This window comes from Glycine soja, chromosome 4 (genome assembly GCF_004193775.1).
Source record: "Glycine soja cultivar W05 chromosome 4, ASM419377v2, whole genome shotgun sequence".
Lineage (NCBI taxonomy): Eukaryota > Viridiplantae > Streptophyta > Magnoliopsida > Fabales > Fabaceae > Glycine > Glycine soja.
Genome location: NC_041005.1, coordinates 1,615,017 through 1,634,970, shown reverse-complemented (window position 1 = coordinate 1,634,970; position 19,954 = coordinate 1,615,017). Strand labels below are relative to the sequence as shown.

The 19,954-nt window shown below is 30.7% G+C and overlaps 3 protein-coding genes across 3 annotated transcripts; 2 read left to right on the top strand and 1 right to left on the bottom strand.

Annotated features, from left to right (window-relative positions):
• Positions 1 to 1,373: 1,373 nt before the first annotated feature.
• On the top strand, positions 1,374 to 3,056 carry LOC114408541 (uncharacterized protein At1g76070-like). Its single transcript, XM_028371626.1, has one exon. The coding sequence runs from the start codon at positions 1,542 to 1,544 to the stop codon at positions 2,313 to 2,315; it is 774 nt and encodes a 257-aa protein (XP_028227427.1). The 5' UTR covers positions 1,374 to 1,541; the 3' UTR covers positions 2,316 to 3,056.
• Positions 3,057 to 5,704: 2,648 nt separating this feature from the next.
• On the bottom strand, positions 5,705 to 7,190 carry LOC114408540 (24-methylenesterol C-methyltransferase 2-like). The gene has a single exon (XM_028371625.1). The coding sequence runs from the start codon at positions 7,036 to 7,038 to the stop codon at positions 5,953 to 5,955; it is 1,086 nt and encodes a 361-aa protein (XP_028227426.1). The 5' UTR covers positions 7,039 to 7,190; the 3' UTR covers positions 5,705 to 5,952.
• Positions 7,191 to 10,865: 3,675 nt separating this feature from the next.
• On the top strand, positions 10,866 to 19,899 carry LOC114408539 (tetracycline resistance protein, class H-like). The gene is made up of 14 exons (XM_028371624.1): positions 10,866 to 11,181; positions 13,559 to 13,670; positions 14,250 to 14,362; positions 15,592 to 15,714; positions 15,823 to 16,028; positions 16,122 to 16,197; positions 16,658 to 16,744; positions 16,865 to 16,945; positions 17,024 to 17,056; positions 17,258 to 17,311; positions 17,444 to 17,485; positions 18,727 to 18,805; positions 18,891 to 18,961; positions 19,524 to 19,899. The coding sequence occupies exons 1-14, from the start codon at positions 11,017 to 11,019 to the stop codon at positions 19,578 to 19,580; spliced, it is 1,299 nt and encodes a 432-aa protein (XP_028227425.1). The 5' UTR covers positions 10,866 to 11,016; the 3' UTR covers positions 19,581 to 19,899.
• The last annotated feature ends 55 nt before the right edge of the window (positions 19,900 to 19,954 follow it).

The following is a 19,954-nucleotide window of genomic DNA, read 5'->3' as shown; positions in this document are numbered from 1 at the left end:
TGGATTAACGTTAGTATTTTTTTTCTTTTTTTCTTTTTAAAGTTTTGTTTCTTTAAACAAGTTCAGCAAATCAACTTGAATTAATAGAGACTCAAAATATCAAATGTTTTAAAGGAAAAGAGAGAGATGACGGAGTTGAATGAACCATGACTTTACATACAAAGTAAGAATTTAAAATTTATTTTTAAAAATTTATGTTAACTGTTCGAGTTTTTTTCTTTATAGGGAAAACTGTTCAAGTTTAAATAACACTTAAATGAGTAATTATTCTCTAACCAAATGGTTATAAAACACCTAATGATTAATGAACAAACTAACTAATGTTGATTCTAAATGACGAAAAAAGTCAAGTGACTATGAAAATATCTTTGTATTTAACTCTGATTATTACTAGTAGTATTTTATTGTTTTATTATTTATATATTTATTTCATGAGTATGAGTATTTAAAAAAGTTTCACTGGAATAATAATATTTTTTCAACATTGGTTACTTTTTCTTAAATATGAATATAGATTTTAACGCGTTTCAAATGTCGACAACTGGTAATTTAAAATCCACGTTTATGCAGTGATCTAGTTGTCTTATTTTACTAAAACGTCGTCTTCTTCTTTAATTTTAAAAACCACCTGCCGCGTTCAATGTTAGATCAAAACTTAACGAGTCAGAAATAGACAAAATCAAGGACGCAAACGACAACACAAAAAACTATTCCGGAAATAGGAACAAATTTATGAGATTTAATTGTATTGTTATCTGTTTGGATCTACACTAAGTGAAATAAACTACCAGTACGTGTTAATGAAGTAAAAAAATGATTTAGCTCAATATAATTATATTTTTCGAAATTGAGTATTTAATAGTATTTTTTTTATCCTTGAACATAACCTTAATGAAAAATTATTTTAAAACATAAGATATATAAAGCCATGTTATCTTTACAAATTTTTGATATTTATTTGAAAATAAAACAATGATATTTTGACATTTATAAATAACAATACAACATTTTGTTAAACCGTAATGGCCATTTTCTTATTTCTAAAAAAAAAAGGCATATTTCTTAGACGAAGAAAACAATACCCTACTACTTCAACTGCAAGCTGTTTCAGTGTTTCTAATTCATGACCCCCCAAAAAATCCACAAGCCGCAGCACGTTTTTAATACTACTACTTGTGGTTATCTTGTAACTTAATAATAATAGTTGTAGTTATGTAACTTACGTTTATTGGCCGTAGCAAACAGCTACTGCATTATTTTTTTGACGAGTCACATGCATACTGGTTTTCTTTGACCAAACCCTTTCTCCGTTTGCCCAATTCCCACCTTTCTTGACAAAATCAATCGTTAATAAATAAGACTAGAACAACCTTTTCTTCTCAAAGTACTAGTTCCTTCCTTTTGCTTTCTTCAACAATCCAAGGTATATAAAGAGAGTCCACCCAATTATAACACACAGAATATCAAAGTATTAAATTCCAACTCTTACAAGCTTTTACCAATCTTTCACAACTCTTGTTCAAGGCGAAACAGCTTATAGGATGAAGAGCAAAATCTTGAAGGCACTACCAAAAGCAGTTGCAGCAGTCACCGTGACATTTCAAAACCATCCATTCAGCCCAGGCAGGGATCACAAATCAAAGCCTATCGTATCTATGATTCCCCATGAAGCTAGAAGAAAAACCCACGATAGAGGCAATAACGGCATTGATGAAATTTATTCCCAAGAACCCACTTCACCAAAAATCTCCTGCATGGGACAGATCAAGCACAAGAAGAAACAAATCAAAAAATCAAAGTCAAAGAGCAAGTCCATGACAAAAGAAGCGAGGAACGTTGCTAGCAAAAAAACATCCTCAGCTTCCAGAGACATAGAGGTAAAAAAGCACGTTTCCACGTTTCACAAGATGTTATTATTCCATGGGGCAAAGCCAAAATCTGAGGGAAGGAAATCCAACGCTTCTGCGCCTGGAGATATTAACAAGGATCTTGCTCTTGCGGACGCAGCACGCGCACCGCGCGTGAGTCAGATGAGAAGGTTTTCTAGTGGACGTGACGCTCTTGCTGAATTTGATTGGAAGGTGTCGCCAGATGAAGAGGAAATTGATTACTATTCGGATGAATACAGAGTGGATAGTGATGGCGAAGAAGAGGAAGAGATTATTATCCCTTTCTCTGCACCCCTTTTGGTTGGTGGTGGAGTTGGTCATACTCGTGGGGGTGTGCTTAATTTGAAGCCACGAAAAGAAATTAACCTGTGGAAGAGAAGAACCATGGCTCCACCCAGGCCTCTTCAATTGGACAGAGCAAACTGATTATTTGTTCATTACAAAAATGAAGATTAATTTGATTTTTCGATTTTTTTTAATGGCTATGTTTTGGTTCTGAAACATTTTCTGTGCAGAACTGCTGATAGATTTAATTAGGTACAGCAAAAAAATGGTGTTGGCAACATGTTGTGATAGGCAAGTATCATATTGTGAATGAATATATAGCATCAAAATTACGATCTGTATCCTAGTCTAATCAAAAGTTAAGATACAAATGCCATTCGTCAAAATTACTTCCATGAGCTTTAAGTATAAGGGACCGACTGACTATACTTTTATTTGGATTTTTAAGAGAGGTCATTCTCTGCATTGGCCAATGAATTTTATCCATGTTACCAAGTACCAACCTTGTTTGGAAGCGAAGAAAAGATTTCATATTCTCCAATTGTTGGCTGCCCAATTCAGCTCTGATAAGACAAAACGATTAATTCCTTCGGGGCATCACTGACATGCATCATATGGGGAAGACATGTCTAGGCTTTTTAATATGAAGGATAACTTAACCCTAATCTCTTGGTCCCCTCCCCTTTTGGATGGGTTAAACTGGATACAGAATAGGGCTTACTCTTCAACGGGATCAAGGGCTGCTTCTGGTGGAATATCATTAGATTATATAAATGTTTTGTATATTCTGCTTTAGGATCTTGTTCAGTTGTGCTGTTTGAATTTAGAAGAATATTGGTGGGAACAGATTCTCCTGTGGTGGCTCAATTGCTCACCCATTTACATTTTCACAGGCACCTAAATAGTCATTTGCCCAATTTCTTTTCATTTCAAATGCATTATTTTTTCATTACAAATAGAACATTCTTTTTAATTAACAGGGCATAAAAGCCCAAAAGCGAACACTTTTGCCAAACATGGTCTACCATGCATCATGGGATTCAAGTTTTTGATGTTTCCCGACTTTCTATCTTTGATGGCATAAAAGTACTTTCTTCTGTACTTATTATATATTGAATTAAATCATTCACACATTAACAAATTTAATTAATTTAGTTAAAAATATTAGAATAGTCTTAAATTACAATTTTTAAAGATTATTCCTATAAATAAAACTAACAAATATACATAGGTTATGTTTTTTTATTATTATTATGTCTTTCGAGAACTAATGTTAATGAAGGATATTTTTGTAAGAAATAATTAATACATGAAAAATTATAAATTAAGAGTCAGCTTGTTTAAATTTATTTATTGAAATAAGTGTTTATTTTAATAAAATAAGTAATTTTATATTTTTTAAATATGTTTGTCTAAATTATTTATGTTTTAAAAAATAATTTTTTATTTATTTGTTGAAATAAACATTTGTTTTAAAGTTTTTTTTTAGTTTAAACAAACTTAATCTTATAAAAAAAAATCCAAGTTAGCTTTGAAGTTTGACCATATAATAAGGATAAGAGGAAGGAAGTATAAAACTAATTTTGAAATTAAAAAAATTAAACATAGATGATTTTACTTAAATTAATTTCTTAAAATTAAATTCAGCACCTAAAACTAAAACCCAAGTTTTAAATCTTCGAAGGCGGATTACGATATTTTCGTCCATGGATGACTCATGACTATAGTATTCATCCCCGTGCCTCAACTTTCCACAAAGAAAAAGAGGAACCTCCATTTTTCCACAGATAAAAAGATCCTTTCCGCAGAAAAAGAGGAATCTCAATTTTTTCAGAGATCAAGATCGGAGATCCTTTCCACAGAGAGAAAAAGAGGCCAACCCTACTGTGTGGTCCGTCTAAATTCAATTAGGTGAGAAATTTTGGTGATAATGTGATATACTAGTAATTAAAATGGATGATTAAAAATAAATTAAATAAAAGCAATATTAGCATCATTTTTAGCATTCTCACATGGAGTACGTGCACAGATTGGCTTTCTAAGTCTCGAGATGGAATCACACTGCTCGATTCATGTTTTGCACCTAGTTTGCCTCTGGTTCTTGCTATTTGCTAATGCCACAGGCGTTGTTCGTTTTAGATAGTTTTTGTTCTTTCCTTTCTTTTATCTTTTAGTTTTCCTACTCATAATTTTTTTTTATAACAATATTCATCTTAAATAAAGTATAAAACAAACTCATGACATAAATTGTAGTAAACATTGATGATTTTACTTCAAATTAATTTCATAAAATATATTCACCACCTAGCTAATATATGCTACTCCTTTTCAAGCTGCGGACCGAGTAGGATTGAGATGTATGCCTTGTCCATCAGTCATGACCACAGTACTTATCCCCGTGCCTCAAATTTCCAAAGGAAAAAACGAACCTCGCCGGGTCCTCATCCTCAATTTATCAAAAAAGAAAAAAAAAATCCGACTAATTCAAAATTTGATAAAATAAATAAATAAAATTCCAAAAGATTATTTCTTTATTCCAAAAATTACCTTCAAATACTATTCAAATGATATTCAAGGTATAATTTCCCATCAATATTCAAAAATTATTTTCGAGTAGTATATATATATATATATTCAAAAGTATATTTGATTAAATTTTAAAATATTTTTAAAAATAAATTCATAAAAAAAATATATTAAAATTAAAAATATCTTAAAAATAACTTCGCATTTTTCATAATAATATCATTTTCACGAGAATTATATAAAACATCATATTCCCACTTTCTCAAATAAATTTTCAAAAACTAGATCAAACATAAGAATATTACACTCTCGAATTTACATTTTTGGAAATGAAGTTAGAATCAGTAAAACAAACTCTTGTATCAATTTTCTCTCTTAATCATGATTTATTATTATTATAAAAGGGCATTAGGAGTTGTAAAAATTGCATTAGTGATGGAGAGCAGAGCAATAATAAAAATCCGTGGGTTAGGCTTGGGTGGCGTCACGGGAGCAAGATACTATACGAATGAGTAAAACTGATTTGCCAGATCTAAAGCAAGTGCGGGCCAGATATCGCAGTACGTGTGGCCGTTGGGGCTTCGCAAGTAAAAATCCACGCGCTACGTGACAAAGAGTAAAACCAAAAAAGCAACTCAGCAGCACGCATCAATGCCAGATTCAGACACTGAAAGCTCGAACATAACCACGTTACGCTACAACCAGGCTTAACTTATCGTTAGTGCCAGTGGTCTCCACCTAATCACACGCTAATATAGCCAATCTCCCTCCACTTCCCACGACAAACAAACACCACCCATTCTTCTAATTAAATAAATAAATGCATTCATTAAAATATCCTCGAACCACCGTCATGTGAATCAGAGCATTTCAGATATTCGATCCGTGAGATTCGTGAATCAATTAATTCGCCGAAAATGAAGGAGCTACTTAATACTAGTACTACGCGGTTATACTTTCTTCCTCCGTTTTAATACGCGCATGACACATCAAAGCCCTCACTCTATTTCTAAATAATATCCCATTGAAACAAAAAAAAAATACACATCCTCCACTAAATGATCAACATAGCAAAATTAAAAATAAAATTGAAAAGATCAAAATCCAAATTACACCAAGTTCATAGTAATAATAATAACTAATAACAATAAGTTAAACCCAAGATAATAATAATTATGAAAAAAAAAAAAGAGAGTACCGGAAAGAAACAAGGTGGTGGTTGTTATAGTTTTGGAATTTCCCAATGAAACGCTCAGTTATGGTCGTCCTTGTCATGGGGCTTTCTGCAGAGGATCATGTGCATCGGCGAGAAAATGCCAGAGTCACCCCCTCTGGTCAAATAGTCAGCGGTCTTGAAGAGCATCTCATGAACATCGACGGTCCCCTTGGGCGCGATTCCCAAAGCGGCGAGAACAGTGACCACAATATGGTTCCGCCAGTAGGCGATCCTACCCATCTTCAATCGGCTCCACCATGGCTGAGCCGGCGGCTTAGCCAGATCCCGCTCCTTCACAACAGCAAACCCTACCTTACGCGCCGTCTCGGCTATGTCGGTGTAGTTTCTAAGGCCAGGCAACGCGTCCCCCCTCTCAATCCCCTGAATGACCTCCACGTGTTCAGGGTCATCGCCTCGGTACTTATCCGTCGTCACCCACTCGTAGGAAACATAGAGCGCCCCCGGTTTCAGAACACGGAAGATTTCGGCGTACACTTCCTCCAGCTTCGGCGCGTGACACGTGGCCTCGATGGAGTACGCGCCGTCGAAGCTGTTGTCGGGGAAGGGCATCTTGAGAAAATTCCCGCACACGACCTCGCAGAGGGACTCCAACCCTGCCTTCTTGTTGTGCATCCTTGCGCGGTTGACCTGGTACTCGTTGATGGTGATGCCGACTACGTTGGCCCGCGAGTGGGCCGCGATGGCCCGCATGGGACCGCCCACGCCACAGCCCACATCCAGGATTCTGTTGCCGGGCTTGGCCTCGATGAGATCGACGGCCATCTCCTCGTGGAGGCGCGTGGCGTCGCGGTGGGACTTGCCGGGGATGGAGGGGGAGAAGTGGAAGGACTGGCCCCACCCCCACTCGTAGATGTCTGTGACTAGATTGTAGAAGGTGTCGACGAAGTCGGGGACTTTGTCGGCGGTCTCGATCTCCTTTGGGCGGCGGAAGAAGGACCAGTACTGTTTGTAGTTGTCTTGGACTTTCTCGGCGGAGATGGAGCCGCCGGAAAGATCGGTGGCGCGTTTGCCCTTCTGCTCGGCGGGGCCCAGAACGCACACGAACCAGTAGAGGCCGCCGGCGAGGAGGGCTCCGGTGCAGAAGAGAGAGAGGGGGTCCATTGTGACTTTGTGAGAACAAGGGAAGTGAGGAAAGAAAAAGTAATAGAGTGTTTTGTTTGTGATTGTGGATTTACTTACTTTGGGGACTGGGCTAGTGAGTGTGTGGGCTGGGTTAAGTTGTTGTTATTAATAATTAAGTGGAAAAACCATTGGTCCCGACTCCTTGTTTTATTTGATTTTTTTTATCATATTATTAGCATAAAATTATTTTCATTGAAAATAATAATTAATTTTTGTCTAAATCGTGAGAATATATAAAATAAATATTTTTCACTTAATCTTATTTATTTTATACTCAAAAAACAAATTTAAAAACTACTTTATTAGACACGCACAAGTGTTCCACTTGTGTAAACTGTTGGTAGTTGGCATTGGTTTCTATGTTATGTGTTGCGGAATGTGGATCGATGGCTCCTGCTTCCAGATCACGTGCTTCGCGCGTGAATCCTGCTTCAGTTGTTTCTATTAAACACTGCAAATAAACACACAAGACAACAAAAGCCATCACAAAATAATATCAAAATGATTTAATGTATGTTGTAAGGTCATTTGATAATGAGTTACTATTTATTAAAGTTTACTGAAAATTTTAAAATATTTTTTTAATCTTAATATTAATACAAAATATTTACATGTTAAATGATTAATTTTTACCCAAAAATCTAACGAGTCATTTTTAATAAGTCTTTTTGAGCCCAAGTTCACTAGAATCAACAAACAATTTGTTTGTTATTTGAAAATAATATTAAATATTTGTTAATATTGTATATCTTTTAGGCATTTATTTAGCATCTGTTACAACTTAAATTAATTTCAAGGCAAAATTAATAATTTGAACTATTGTTTTATTTCATTTTTCAGTTTGGTCTTTGACTTTTTTCGGGGGTGGGGGGTCCTCTTTAATTCTTCATCTTTTAATAAATTGATTATTTCTTTCTGATAAAAAAAAATGATTATTTTCGTTAGTTCCATTCAATTCTGTTAAATAACATACTAACTTGTCTTTTTAATTGACTAAAAAGAAATGCTAGCAAAACATTTTATTAGCACATCAAAATTTATCAAAAATTATAAAATTTGGTGAATTTTAGTTCTCAATTTTAATATCAGTTCCGCCCCAAGCATAGGAAATAGGAGCTTTTAAAAAAACGTATCCTGAAGAGATTTTGATTCATGAAGAACTAGTCCACGAAAAAAAAATTAACTTTGCTAAAACATATTAGTTCTTGCTATAATTAGACAATCCGATACCATTACAATGTTGAAAGAATCAACCATCCTTTGAGTCACTTTAGATTTTTATAACAACTTCACAATACAAAAAACTCGATATATATATATTCTCTTCACGTGAGTTGTATTTGTCTAGTCATTTTTATTAATTTATAAATTATTTTATTAGCTTATAAAGTTTTATTAGATGAAGCTTTACATAAAAGATTTTTAAAATAAAAAAAATAGATTAGGCTTTACAAATTGCAAGGAGTGCTTTGCATTGCAAATCTAATACCCTAATTTAGCGAAGATAGTTTATTTAAAAGGTTAAAAAAACAATCAATGTTATTATTATACATATAAAATAAAGACATAAGTATCTTTACACACATACAAATCTTTTTATTTATTACTCGAGGAGATTTTACTTTCAGATATATAAATTTAGACATTTAATTATAGCTAAAAAAACAAATAAACATTTTCATATTATTTAAAGGGTGTCTATGTTCATTTTATAGTTAAATAAAAAATAAAATTTAAATAAAAATACTCAAATTTTTTGTTTATTTAGTGCATAGTCCGGGTAAAAAAAAACTAGTATATATATAAAGTAGATATGTTTAGGCATTTTTGACATTTTAAATTTCTCACATTTTTTGTCTCCTTTTTAGTTAATTTGCATATCATTTCTTATTGTATAAAAAAATAAAATTTATAGATATGTTTGGCAATTAATGAAAATCTTAATTGAAATATTAATTTCCAAAATTAAACCTTTCCTTTATTCTTTCAAGAAGACTATTGATATTCCCCACAATAAATTTTAATACAGGCAATGCAACAGTCCCAAACTGCAGATTGCTTTCCTCTTTCTTTATATAAACGAGCATGTCTTTCTCTTCAAACAGTTTCGCGATTCATCTTTTTTTGTTATGTCTTCCTCTTCCTCTAACCCTTCCTTAATTTATTCTTCCTTCTCCTTCGACCATGTCCTAATTTTTTCTGTTTAAGTTTGTTTTTTCTTTTGTAAGTGATTTCATCACAAGCCCCGAGCATGCATATATATAGTCGATCTTCTCATAATAATCTAATAGACACATCAGAGGACTGAGAAAGAGTTTGTAAAAGCTTTCAATTTTTTAGAATTTTGGAATGTTTATTTTCTTTCCTGCTATCTATGAAAGACATCCCCATCACCACGGTTGGATTTTATTGGATTTGGATAAACCCGGTTAACACATTTTTTTATAATTTTATTTTATTTATATATTTTAAAATATTATAATTTAATTTGTTTTTTATATTTTATCTCTCCAATAAAATGTTCTTGTAGTCTATCATCAATAAAATATTGTTTGATATTAAAACTTACATATTTTTTCCCTGATATATTATCATTTTATTTTATTTCTTTTATAATTTATTGAGTTTTTGTTTGTATTTCTTATGTTGTTAAACAAAATCAAATATTTTAGGTCTATTATCATAGATCCATTATGTGTGAAACATTAAACTAAGAAAATACTAACCAATAAGATAATATTTTTTAATCATGTTACATTTTAATTTGAACAATAAAAGAGGCATGAAATAAAACAATAATTTTAGTCTATTTGCAAAAATAAAATAGAAAAATATTATACAACCATGTAATTTTTAAAAAAATTGAACCCTTTTAACTTTGAGCCTTATGTCACTGCACCTTCATACAAGATCATCGACCCTGTCTATTTGGTATAAAAGAGATAAATAAGATAGATGAAAAGAAAAAATATATATTAAAAATAAAAAAAAAAAAAAAATTAAAAGTATTTAGTCAAAAGAGAAATAAAAAGAAATAAGAATAGATATTAAGAGGATAGTAAAAATAAGTAAAAAATAGTACAAAGTAGATCCTATAATATTTTAAAAAAAAATATTTTCATCACACACAATTAAGTGATTGAGTCTCTCTCACACACATATATATAGAGGTTATTGTAATTTTTTTTAAAATTTTTTATAGCCATCGACTCTTAATAAAAACTTAACGTCTCTGGAAAAAAAAAAACTTCACGAATTGAAAGTTTAATCGCATAACTTAGACGAGCTTTATGTCTAGTTAGATACAATTAAGATACTTAATCATAAATTAAATCAACCGTGAATTTAATCAGTGATCACGAGATGATTTTGGCCCACCTGGACGATGCTTTATTTGCGTGTAGAAAAAAAGGTAAACATAAACTTGCACGCTTCAAGGCGTAAGTTGATCCTGGTTATTTGTATTATCTTTGACGCCACGCATCCCGTTCAATAGTTAGATGATTAACGAAATACTTGGAAAAAAAATATCAATAATCAATAGCTCTTCACATACGTGACTAAAAAATCTTTATTTCACCGTCATTTATTTGGTTTAGTTGAAAGCTCACCATATTGCTCCACAAGAGCAAAAGCAGTAGTGAAGTATTTCCATCCTTTTTTACTTACTGCGACTGTTTGATTGATCACATGCACAATTGTGCGCTACCACGTAAAGCAATCGCAAAAAGTACGCTACGCTTGCTCTTGTCGTGTGATTAGCTTTGAGGTCCTACTCATATATATATATATATAGGGTGCTTCTAAGTGAACCTTAATTTGTGGCACTGTGGCTAAGTAGAGAGGTAGCTTTCCCTGTAAGACTGTTACTTAAGATTACCAAGAATTCTAGCTAGCTGGTTAGTTCTTTTGTCATTTCAAAGAGAAACTGAGAGAGCCATAGCTAGGGAGAATACCATGGACAAATTGTATGGGTTGAGTCATCTCTTCATGACAGTGTTTCTTCATAACTTCTCCATGTTCATGGTGGTACCAGCCATCACCGATGTCACAATGGCTGCTCTTTGTCCCGGACAAGATGAATGCTCACTTGCCATCTACATCACTGGTTTTCAACAAGCGGTGAGTTTAACTCAACCAATATATTCCAAGTAAAAAACATGACCTTCTTCACTCATTCTGTTATTTCTATCTGATGTTTTCGTCCTTAATCAGTGATTATATATGTGTGTCTATGTTCGGTGTTTGTTAGAGTTCGCACTTCAACTAGCGATATAGTTAAATTAAAGTATACAAGTGCTTTTTCTTTTATTTGATGTTTTCATTCCTTAAAGTGATATAGTGTGTGTTTGTGTAAGTATTAGAGCGACTGGAAATTGAGTTAAGTCAGTTGTTCTTAATTAGATACTTTAATTAACCTTTTGATATATAACTACCTTTTTTAGGAGAATCTAAACTACTCTTGCTCAATAACAGCTTTTCAGTAATAAGCAACACAAAACATACGTACGGTACAAGTAAGAACTGCTATGGAACTAAATGAAACTCATTTACCTCAGTATTTAACAAAAAAAATAGTAAATGGTATACATTTTATTTTCATAGGCATCTTTCTATGTATATGTAAATTTTATTCTTTTGGCGAAATTAAGAATCTGTGGGTATTGTGTTACCTGCGCACGGTGCACATCCAGGCATTCATCCCTCATGAGTTACATGACAAATGAGATTTAAATAAATTAATTTTATTTAATATTGGATAATAAAACAGGATGAGATGTAGTCTTTTATGAATATTATAATTTTTTGTTTATAATTTGTCTTTCATGAGTTCATATCCTCTTAAATTTTGATAAAGTAGGCATATAGCGAGTTTGTGATGTTTATTTCACATTTATTTTATGTATATTGACCTAAGAAAAAGTAAGGTTATTTGGTTATTAAATTAACAAGAACAATTTTTTATTTATTTGATTCAATATTAAAAAAATGTGGATGAAAAGCTCAATATGTATTTCGTTGCATCACCTATCTAATTACACAGTTTTTTATCTCTCCTTTATGTACAACTTGTTGTAAAACTTTGATACATAAATAATATTAATTTTTGTAATAAAGCTAAGATTTAACAATTTATACAGAATTATTTAAGCCCGTCACTATTTACCAGCCTTTCTTACAAAAAAAAAATACATTAATTAAATTTACATTAAAAAAATAATTAAATTCCATTAAACATCTGATTTATTTGGATCAGATAAGATTTTAAAAGTTGTTATTTAGATTGTTTAGGATAATTTTCTAATTAAACACAAATTGAATTTGTTGATCAGTGATCACTTAATGACCCCTCGGTTGATTACCAATAAATGATGATTGTTTTATAGACAAACAACCACAAAATTGAAAACCCCATCAAGATAGCGTCCCTATCGTCTGTTTCGATAAGCCTGATCCCACTCAGAGAAAGAAATTTCCCTGTGATTTCGCGAGTCTTTATAGGCTCCCATTTTCCTTAACTTGTTGCAAGTTTACATTGGGACGCAGGACGCTGGACGCTTTTTCCTCGAGTTGTCGTGGTTTTGCTTACCTTTTCTATTATCTCGTCGTATGTGGACTAATGAGTTTTTTTATTTTTATTTTGATCAACAACACTTTTATGTCCATCTTGGGACTATTTGTCACCTTCTATGGCCCGTTTTAAGTTTTAACTTCGGACGAGTCTCCAACTGATTTTTATTGGGCCAAATGGAAAAGGTGACGGCAATTGCTTTGCGCTCCACCCAAATTGTTTGCGTATTAAACACTTTTTTTATTTTTCCAAAATTATTTATGGCAAATTTATGGTCCATAATCCATATCAACTCACTGCGGATTGATAATAATCCTTATAATGCCATGTGAATTTATCTAATAAATTTACATATATTTAATTATTATAAAATTTATCATCTAAATTTAGATGTACATTAAATATATATTAAAAAATTGCTACCCTCCATCACTCAGTCTGGTCCACACTTGAAAATAAAAATAAAATGTAATAATATAATATCTATTATTAATCACCAGAAAAAACAATCATAGAGATTTAAGTTTAGATGCGTAAATTATTATAAAAAAAATTATTCATATTTTTTATTCTTACAAATAAAGAAATTACAAGAAAAAACAATTTTGACATCTACGATGATTCATCGCCTTCGGAAAAAAAATCTACGATAATTCACCATTATGACTCACAATCACATTTTATCCAGCGTATTATATATGAATCTAATGCAATTCGTAAGCTCTCTAGATTTTTGTTAGAAATAACGGCTGGGCAAATGCTCTAAGTTTATCTCTCACTCTTTTCATTACAAATTACCCCCTTTTAGTTCTCATAACCTATTAATAATATCAATGACGACAAATTTTTTTGGAGTTAATTGCAATGACAATGTGCAGTAATTTGTATCCATGTCTGTGTGGGTAAAAAAACGTGTCATTTATGCAGATGATAGGGCTGGGCACGCTTGTGATGATGCCACTATTGGGAAATCTTTCGGATAAGTATGGGAGGAAGGCCATCCTCACACTCCCTATGATCCTCACAATCATTCCCGTAGGTACGTTTGCGTTCAATTTCTTCCATTTGTTTGATTGATTCACCCTTTTTTTTCAAAAAAAAAAATATACCTCTTTTAAATACAGCATGTAATTGTTAAAATTCAATCTATTGTTAGCAAGGAGTTTTTTTTATTATTATATTATTATTTAGTTATTATGTGTTAATACATTATAGAAAGAGTTAAATTTATAACTTCAACATATAAAAGTTATAGTTATTTTGAAATTTAATATTACAAAATTAAATAATAATAATCATAATAATAATAATAATAATACAAGATTTTTTTACATATTATACAAATGATAAAAAAATAATTGTCGATTAATTAAAATCAAATTGTTCTGCATAAACTCATGACAATCAACAGATAAGTAATTCAAGTGATATATACTTGATTCCTTTTAAATGTAGTCTTAAAGTAATTTTACTGTGTTGTGAATTTTTTTAATTAAAAATAAATTGACTTCTACAGAAAATACCAATTGTCTAGATTTAAAAAACACATGACATGATGAACTGGTGCCATTAAATTGTCAATTTTATCTTTAATAATGGACCGCTGGCTGTATCACAGGCATATTAGCTTACAGCAGGACGAAAAAATTCTTCTACGTCTACTATGTGTTTAAGATACTCATTTCAATGGTTTGCGAAGGAAGCGTTCCTTGCCTCGCCCTAGCTTACGTGGTAAGTCTTCACTATCACCCTCAGATGAAAATAACGTAAGAATAAGTGCAGTTTTTTTTTTTTTTTTTACTGCTAAAAGTAAGTGTAGTTATACTAGTTTATATATGTAACTATATTAAATTGGGTTAAATATAAGGTACCAAAAAAAATGGGTGGTTAAATATATTTATCGTTCGTTAAATAAAGTAATATTTATTTTTAATGCCTAAAAAATAAATATTTTTCTCTCATTTATGAAAATTTATTAAATGTGTTTATTGTCATTCATAAAAAATTGTCTTATTTTGATTTCCCATTTATACAAATAAAAATCATATATGATACATTTCAATTGACAAGAGAGTAAAAGAAAGTAATTTATTTTAGGACTAAAGTTAAATATTTACCCACTTGGTAGGAATACAAAAACATATCCAACTCTATTACATTTGTCTAAATGATAATTGTCGTCAAGTTTTTGGTCATTTTTCATTTTCTTTCTCAGAATGCATGATCGGTTGTGAAATTGGTTTATCTAATGGTTGTTTTTCTTTCATTATGCGAAACTCGGATTTGATGTTCTAATTCATTTGAAATGCGAGTAGGGTCCAACTCAAATATGATAAAAGATGGGTTTATCTTTATTATTATTGGACTCAAAATTTTGTTAAAGTCATTTGCTTGAATCTGAACCTAACCTAATTAAGACTCAGTAAATTAAGGATTATGTCGGGCCAATCCTATTTATTGTCAAAATATTGTGTATAGTTAAATCATAGAATAAAAAGTAAAATACTTGAATTAAGGTATATTTACAATACATATTACAAAATAAATGAGTATCATATTATATTATAAAAAAATATCTACTAAAAAGTATTATTAAAATATATTTGTTCAAAAAAATTAAACTTTTTAAAAATATAAGATGTTGGAGCAGGTCAAGACGATCAAAGCATAATTCAAACCATAAAATTTTACATTAAAAGCATCTTGTTAATATTTTTTCATAACTTCATGAGTATATATGTTTAAATAGAACTTTTTAATTGATAAAATTCAGGCAAGACTCATTAAAAATAAAGTTTTTTTTTCATTATTTAACAAGTCTCATTTTGTATTCAATGGGTTTCTGCATAAAATTTTACTAATATTAAATACTGTAATATTATGAAATAAGTAATTAATTTAAAATTCTATTAACTATATAGAGTTTGTTTATTTGCTCTGAAATGTGTTTTTGATTCCAGGCAGATAACGTTCCAGAAAGTGGACGAAGCACTGTATTTGGAATTCTTTCAGGAATTGGGTCTGCCGCATTTGTGTGTGCCACCTTATCTGCTCGATTTTTATCATCAGCCCTAACTTTTCAAGTATTTTGATTTATGCTTACTCCCTTTTCCTCTATCTAATTGCAATGCATCCAAATCTCAATCTTCTTTCCCTAAATTGCAATGCTTACACATCTTTCCTTGAATAAGGTTTCTACACTTATCGCGGTGATTGGAGCACTATACATGCAATTTTTCCTTCGAGATTCAGTCATTGATGACAAGCACCTTTATACCCCAATCATATCACAAGGAAATCCCATAATATCTAAGGTCAATGGAAACTTGGAAAGTAAGAAGCATCTTTTGAAAGCATTGCGCTCCATAAAGGACCTAACTTCTTTCCTCAATAGCAGGTGCTTCAATTTTCTTTCTTATTCTCTAATCAGACAATTATTTTTTATTTTGTTTCATAATTTTACATCTATGATGTATACTCAAATTTTCAGCTTGACCATTAATCAAGCAGCAATTGTTGCTTTCTTCAATAGCCTTGCAGATGTTGGCCTTCATGGATCATTGTTGGTATGCCTTTTTTTTTTTTTTAAATCTCTTCATATATTTTTTTTGTATCCTGTTCAAGTCCCAATTTTTATAGTTTACATATCACGTATACTATATATTGTTTTATTTTTTATTTTTAAGTTTCAATGTTGGTAAAGGCTTGTGCAGTTTCTTACATCATTACTTGAGCATACATTGATGCTTACTCATATTGTGTATTGGTTGAATTTGGTTCTTAGGTTCAAACCAAAACATCAAGTATCCAAGAACATTGTATTTATATATCTTTTATCATTATATTTCTCTTGGCTATTTGAAGTCATACTCTATTATAAGCTTTCAATATCTTTAATTAGTCGTTATTGATGTTTAATTTCTTACATTTTTTAATCTTTGTAACATGGATAATCTATGTCCCTTTGAGACTTATTATGTTATTCTCTTTGACAAGTCTTTGGTAACACATTTTTTGTGGGTGCAGTATTTTTTAAAGGCTCAATTTCACTTTGATAAGAATCAGTTTGCTGACTTGATGGTCATTTCTGGGATTGCAGGGACTGTGTCACAGGTATTAATTACAAAGTAATATTTTAATTTAAATTGATTGTCCTTTTATCCTTTTATATATCTTCAATTTCTTTTGAGTTTATATATCATGAATCTAAATATTAAACAATGATTGTCATAGCTTCTTCTTATGCCTATTTTGGCTCCTATTTTGGGCGAGACAAGACTACTCTCAGTTGGCCTATTCTTCCATTGTGTACATGTAAGCACGTGTTTTCATAAAATCATAAAACTATATCTCTTTTATGAAATTCTAAATTATTAAATTGATGGGATGCAGATGTTCCTTTACAGCATGGCATGGTCCTCCTTGGTATGCCTTTAATTTGCTACTTTATTTATAATTACAAGTTTGTTTCTATTAATTATTTTCAATATATAATATTATTATAAGGTTAAAGCTTGAGCTAGAGTGGTAGACTTTTCACACTTGTATAATCTTCTCATATCCTTTCGTTGTCTATGGTTCCCTTTTTTTTATGTTGTATAATTTTTGGTGTGTGAATGTTGACAGGTTCCTTATGCTTCCGCCATGTTCTCAATTTTATATGTTTTCTCACACCCTTGTGTGAGTTTACTTCCTTATTTTGTCTTTCTATATAATTCTTTAAACGGGTGATTGCTTTTCATTTTCACCCTTCAAATTAAGTTTTTTTTTTTCAAAACACAATATTGAATAATTTATTTTTACATTTTGCAGATACGAAGTATTGTATCTAAAGAAGCTGGTCCCCATGAGCAGGTATAACGTTAATTATACAAATAATATTTTTCATACAATGTACAAGATTATTTCACCATTTCATTGTTTTCTTCTCACTAAAAACTTCAAAAAAATTATGAGGAAACTAAATTTTATATACAAAATATTTTGATTAGGATAAAAGGACAAAAATGTTACACTTAACAATGTTTATTTAAAAGCAATATTATTTTAATTTGAACAAGATAAATATTTTATTATATTTTTCATGTTTATTAATTTTCTAATGGGTGTTAAATATATAAATTTGAAGCAATATGCAATAATTTAGTGATGCTACAAACTCTAAGATAAAAAAAAGTCACTATAGTTATCAAAGGCATATTTGTTTAATATTTATTTTTGTTATTCTGTAGTGCAAATAAATATATTCTAGAAATGCAATAATATTGCCGCGATATGAAAAAAAAAACTGACATAAATATGGAAATTTTTACAAACTGTAAAATATATGTCAATTGTTTGTTTTAATGACGTCTATAAATGTGATTAATAAACTAAAAGATGTATAATTAATAAAAGTAAATGCTGATATAAGGTAATAGCACATCAAAAGAAGTTACCAGTTATTTATATCCAAAGATATCACTTATTTGTTACTTGTGTAAGCTATAACTTATATATCTAATTGGCTATAAAAATATATGAGAGACATATTGGCATATTATAATTAAATTTGGCAAATAGGTTCTTAAAGAATAATTTGTTCTTCCAGGATGATTCCAACTTGTTGAGATTATTTTTTTTTATCTTTGTTAGTGGAATTGTATTTAATTGTAGATGACTTCTAAAAATTTGAATTTTGGTCCAGTAAAAAAAATGAATTTTGGTCTATGTAATAAGTAAAGCCTAACTTTAAATTGCAAAAATAATGATAAAAAAATATCATGTTTAAATAAGTTGGTTTCTATGAGTCAGTGTTGTATTGTGTGATGTGAAGGCATCTGGTAGAATAATGTGTAATTTTGCTACCTTTATTAATTATTGTCGTATTAAAAAATAAAATGCATGATTGTTGCTTTAATTAAAAAATGCATATGATTTCGTTTATCTTTTTGGAGTTTACTTGTGAATCATATTTGAAGAGATAAACAAGAGTATAATTTATTCAATTTATAATGAAGGCAAAATGCAACGCTTAATTTGTTTAGTTTTCTTTTATACTCTTGGTAGATAACTTCAAATTTGTTTAATTTTTCTCGTCATTTATCTTTTTTTAGGGAAAGGCTCAAGGTTGCATTTCAGGCATATGTTCAATTGCACATATTGTTTCTCCCTTGGTTTTCTCTCCATTAACAGGTAAGAGTATGCCATTATGTTCTATTAGATTTATATTTAGATTATCATTAAAATTTATTAACAAATGCGTCTTCTCAATTGCCAGCTCTATTCCTTTCTGAAAAGGCACCTTTTGATTTTCCTGGATTCAGTATAATGTGCATTGGATTTGCTTCGGTAAGAACTTAACTTGGACGAAAATGTTCTATTCCCCTCCCCCCTAATATCGAAGTCAATATTTCTTTAGTTTTCTCTTGTCTTGATGAATCTCTACTATTACTTATCAACTCCAAAATTTAATTACATATGTGGATAATAATTAGCCCAGTATGGTACAAAGTTAAACAAGGATGATTCATTCACATAATACAAAAACACATGAAAGATAATACATAATATTCATTTGGTGTTTAATTTTGTAATCTTCAAACCACGTCCAACACTGGACCTTAGATATCAATATTAATACGTAAATTGAATTATAAACCTCAAAGTTTTATAGTTATACATTACATGTGATAGTACAATTCTTGATTTAACTCATCTATGCGAGGTTATCTCGTAGATTTTTATTAATAGAATCTAGTTAGCATTTTTTTTAATTTGTTTTGTCTAAAAAGAAACTGTTCTATATATTATTATATTTGAAGTATATTTCAGCCAAATTTTACTTTATTTTCATTGACCTTTTATATTTATATTTATATGACCGTTTGTATGGTTGAATTTTGTTTTACAGATGATATCTTTTGTTCAAAGTTTGATGCTTAGAGTGGCTCCTCCCATTTTGAATTAGGCGAATATAAATTAGTTAGAGCCTTCAACGGTGCTTTTATTGTGCTTTAGCCGATCCTCATATGTACAAGCTCTACCTTTAACGTGCTTTTGATTAGGAAACAATATATTGTATAAGTTCATTCCTAGTAGACATTTGACAAACTTCTATAGTTTTTTTTTTTTACTATTGTACCAAGTTTACTTGTATATCAATTACGGGTTTTTTTTACGAGTAAAAAAACTAAAAAGCAAAGAAAAGAAAGCTAAAGCCTAGGGAACAAGGTCCAAAGGCATCAGCTTCCACAAGAGGAATAATATCTGCAGGAATAACTTCTATAGTTTTTTTCATTGTACCATGTTTACTTGTATATCAATTACGGGGTTTAAAACTTT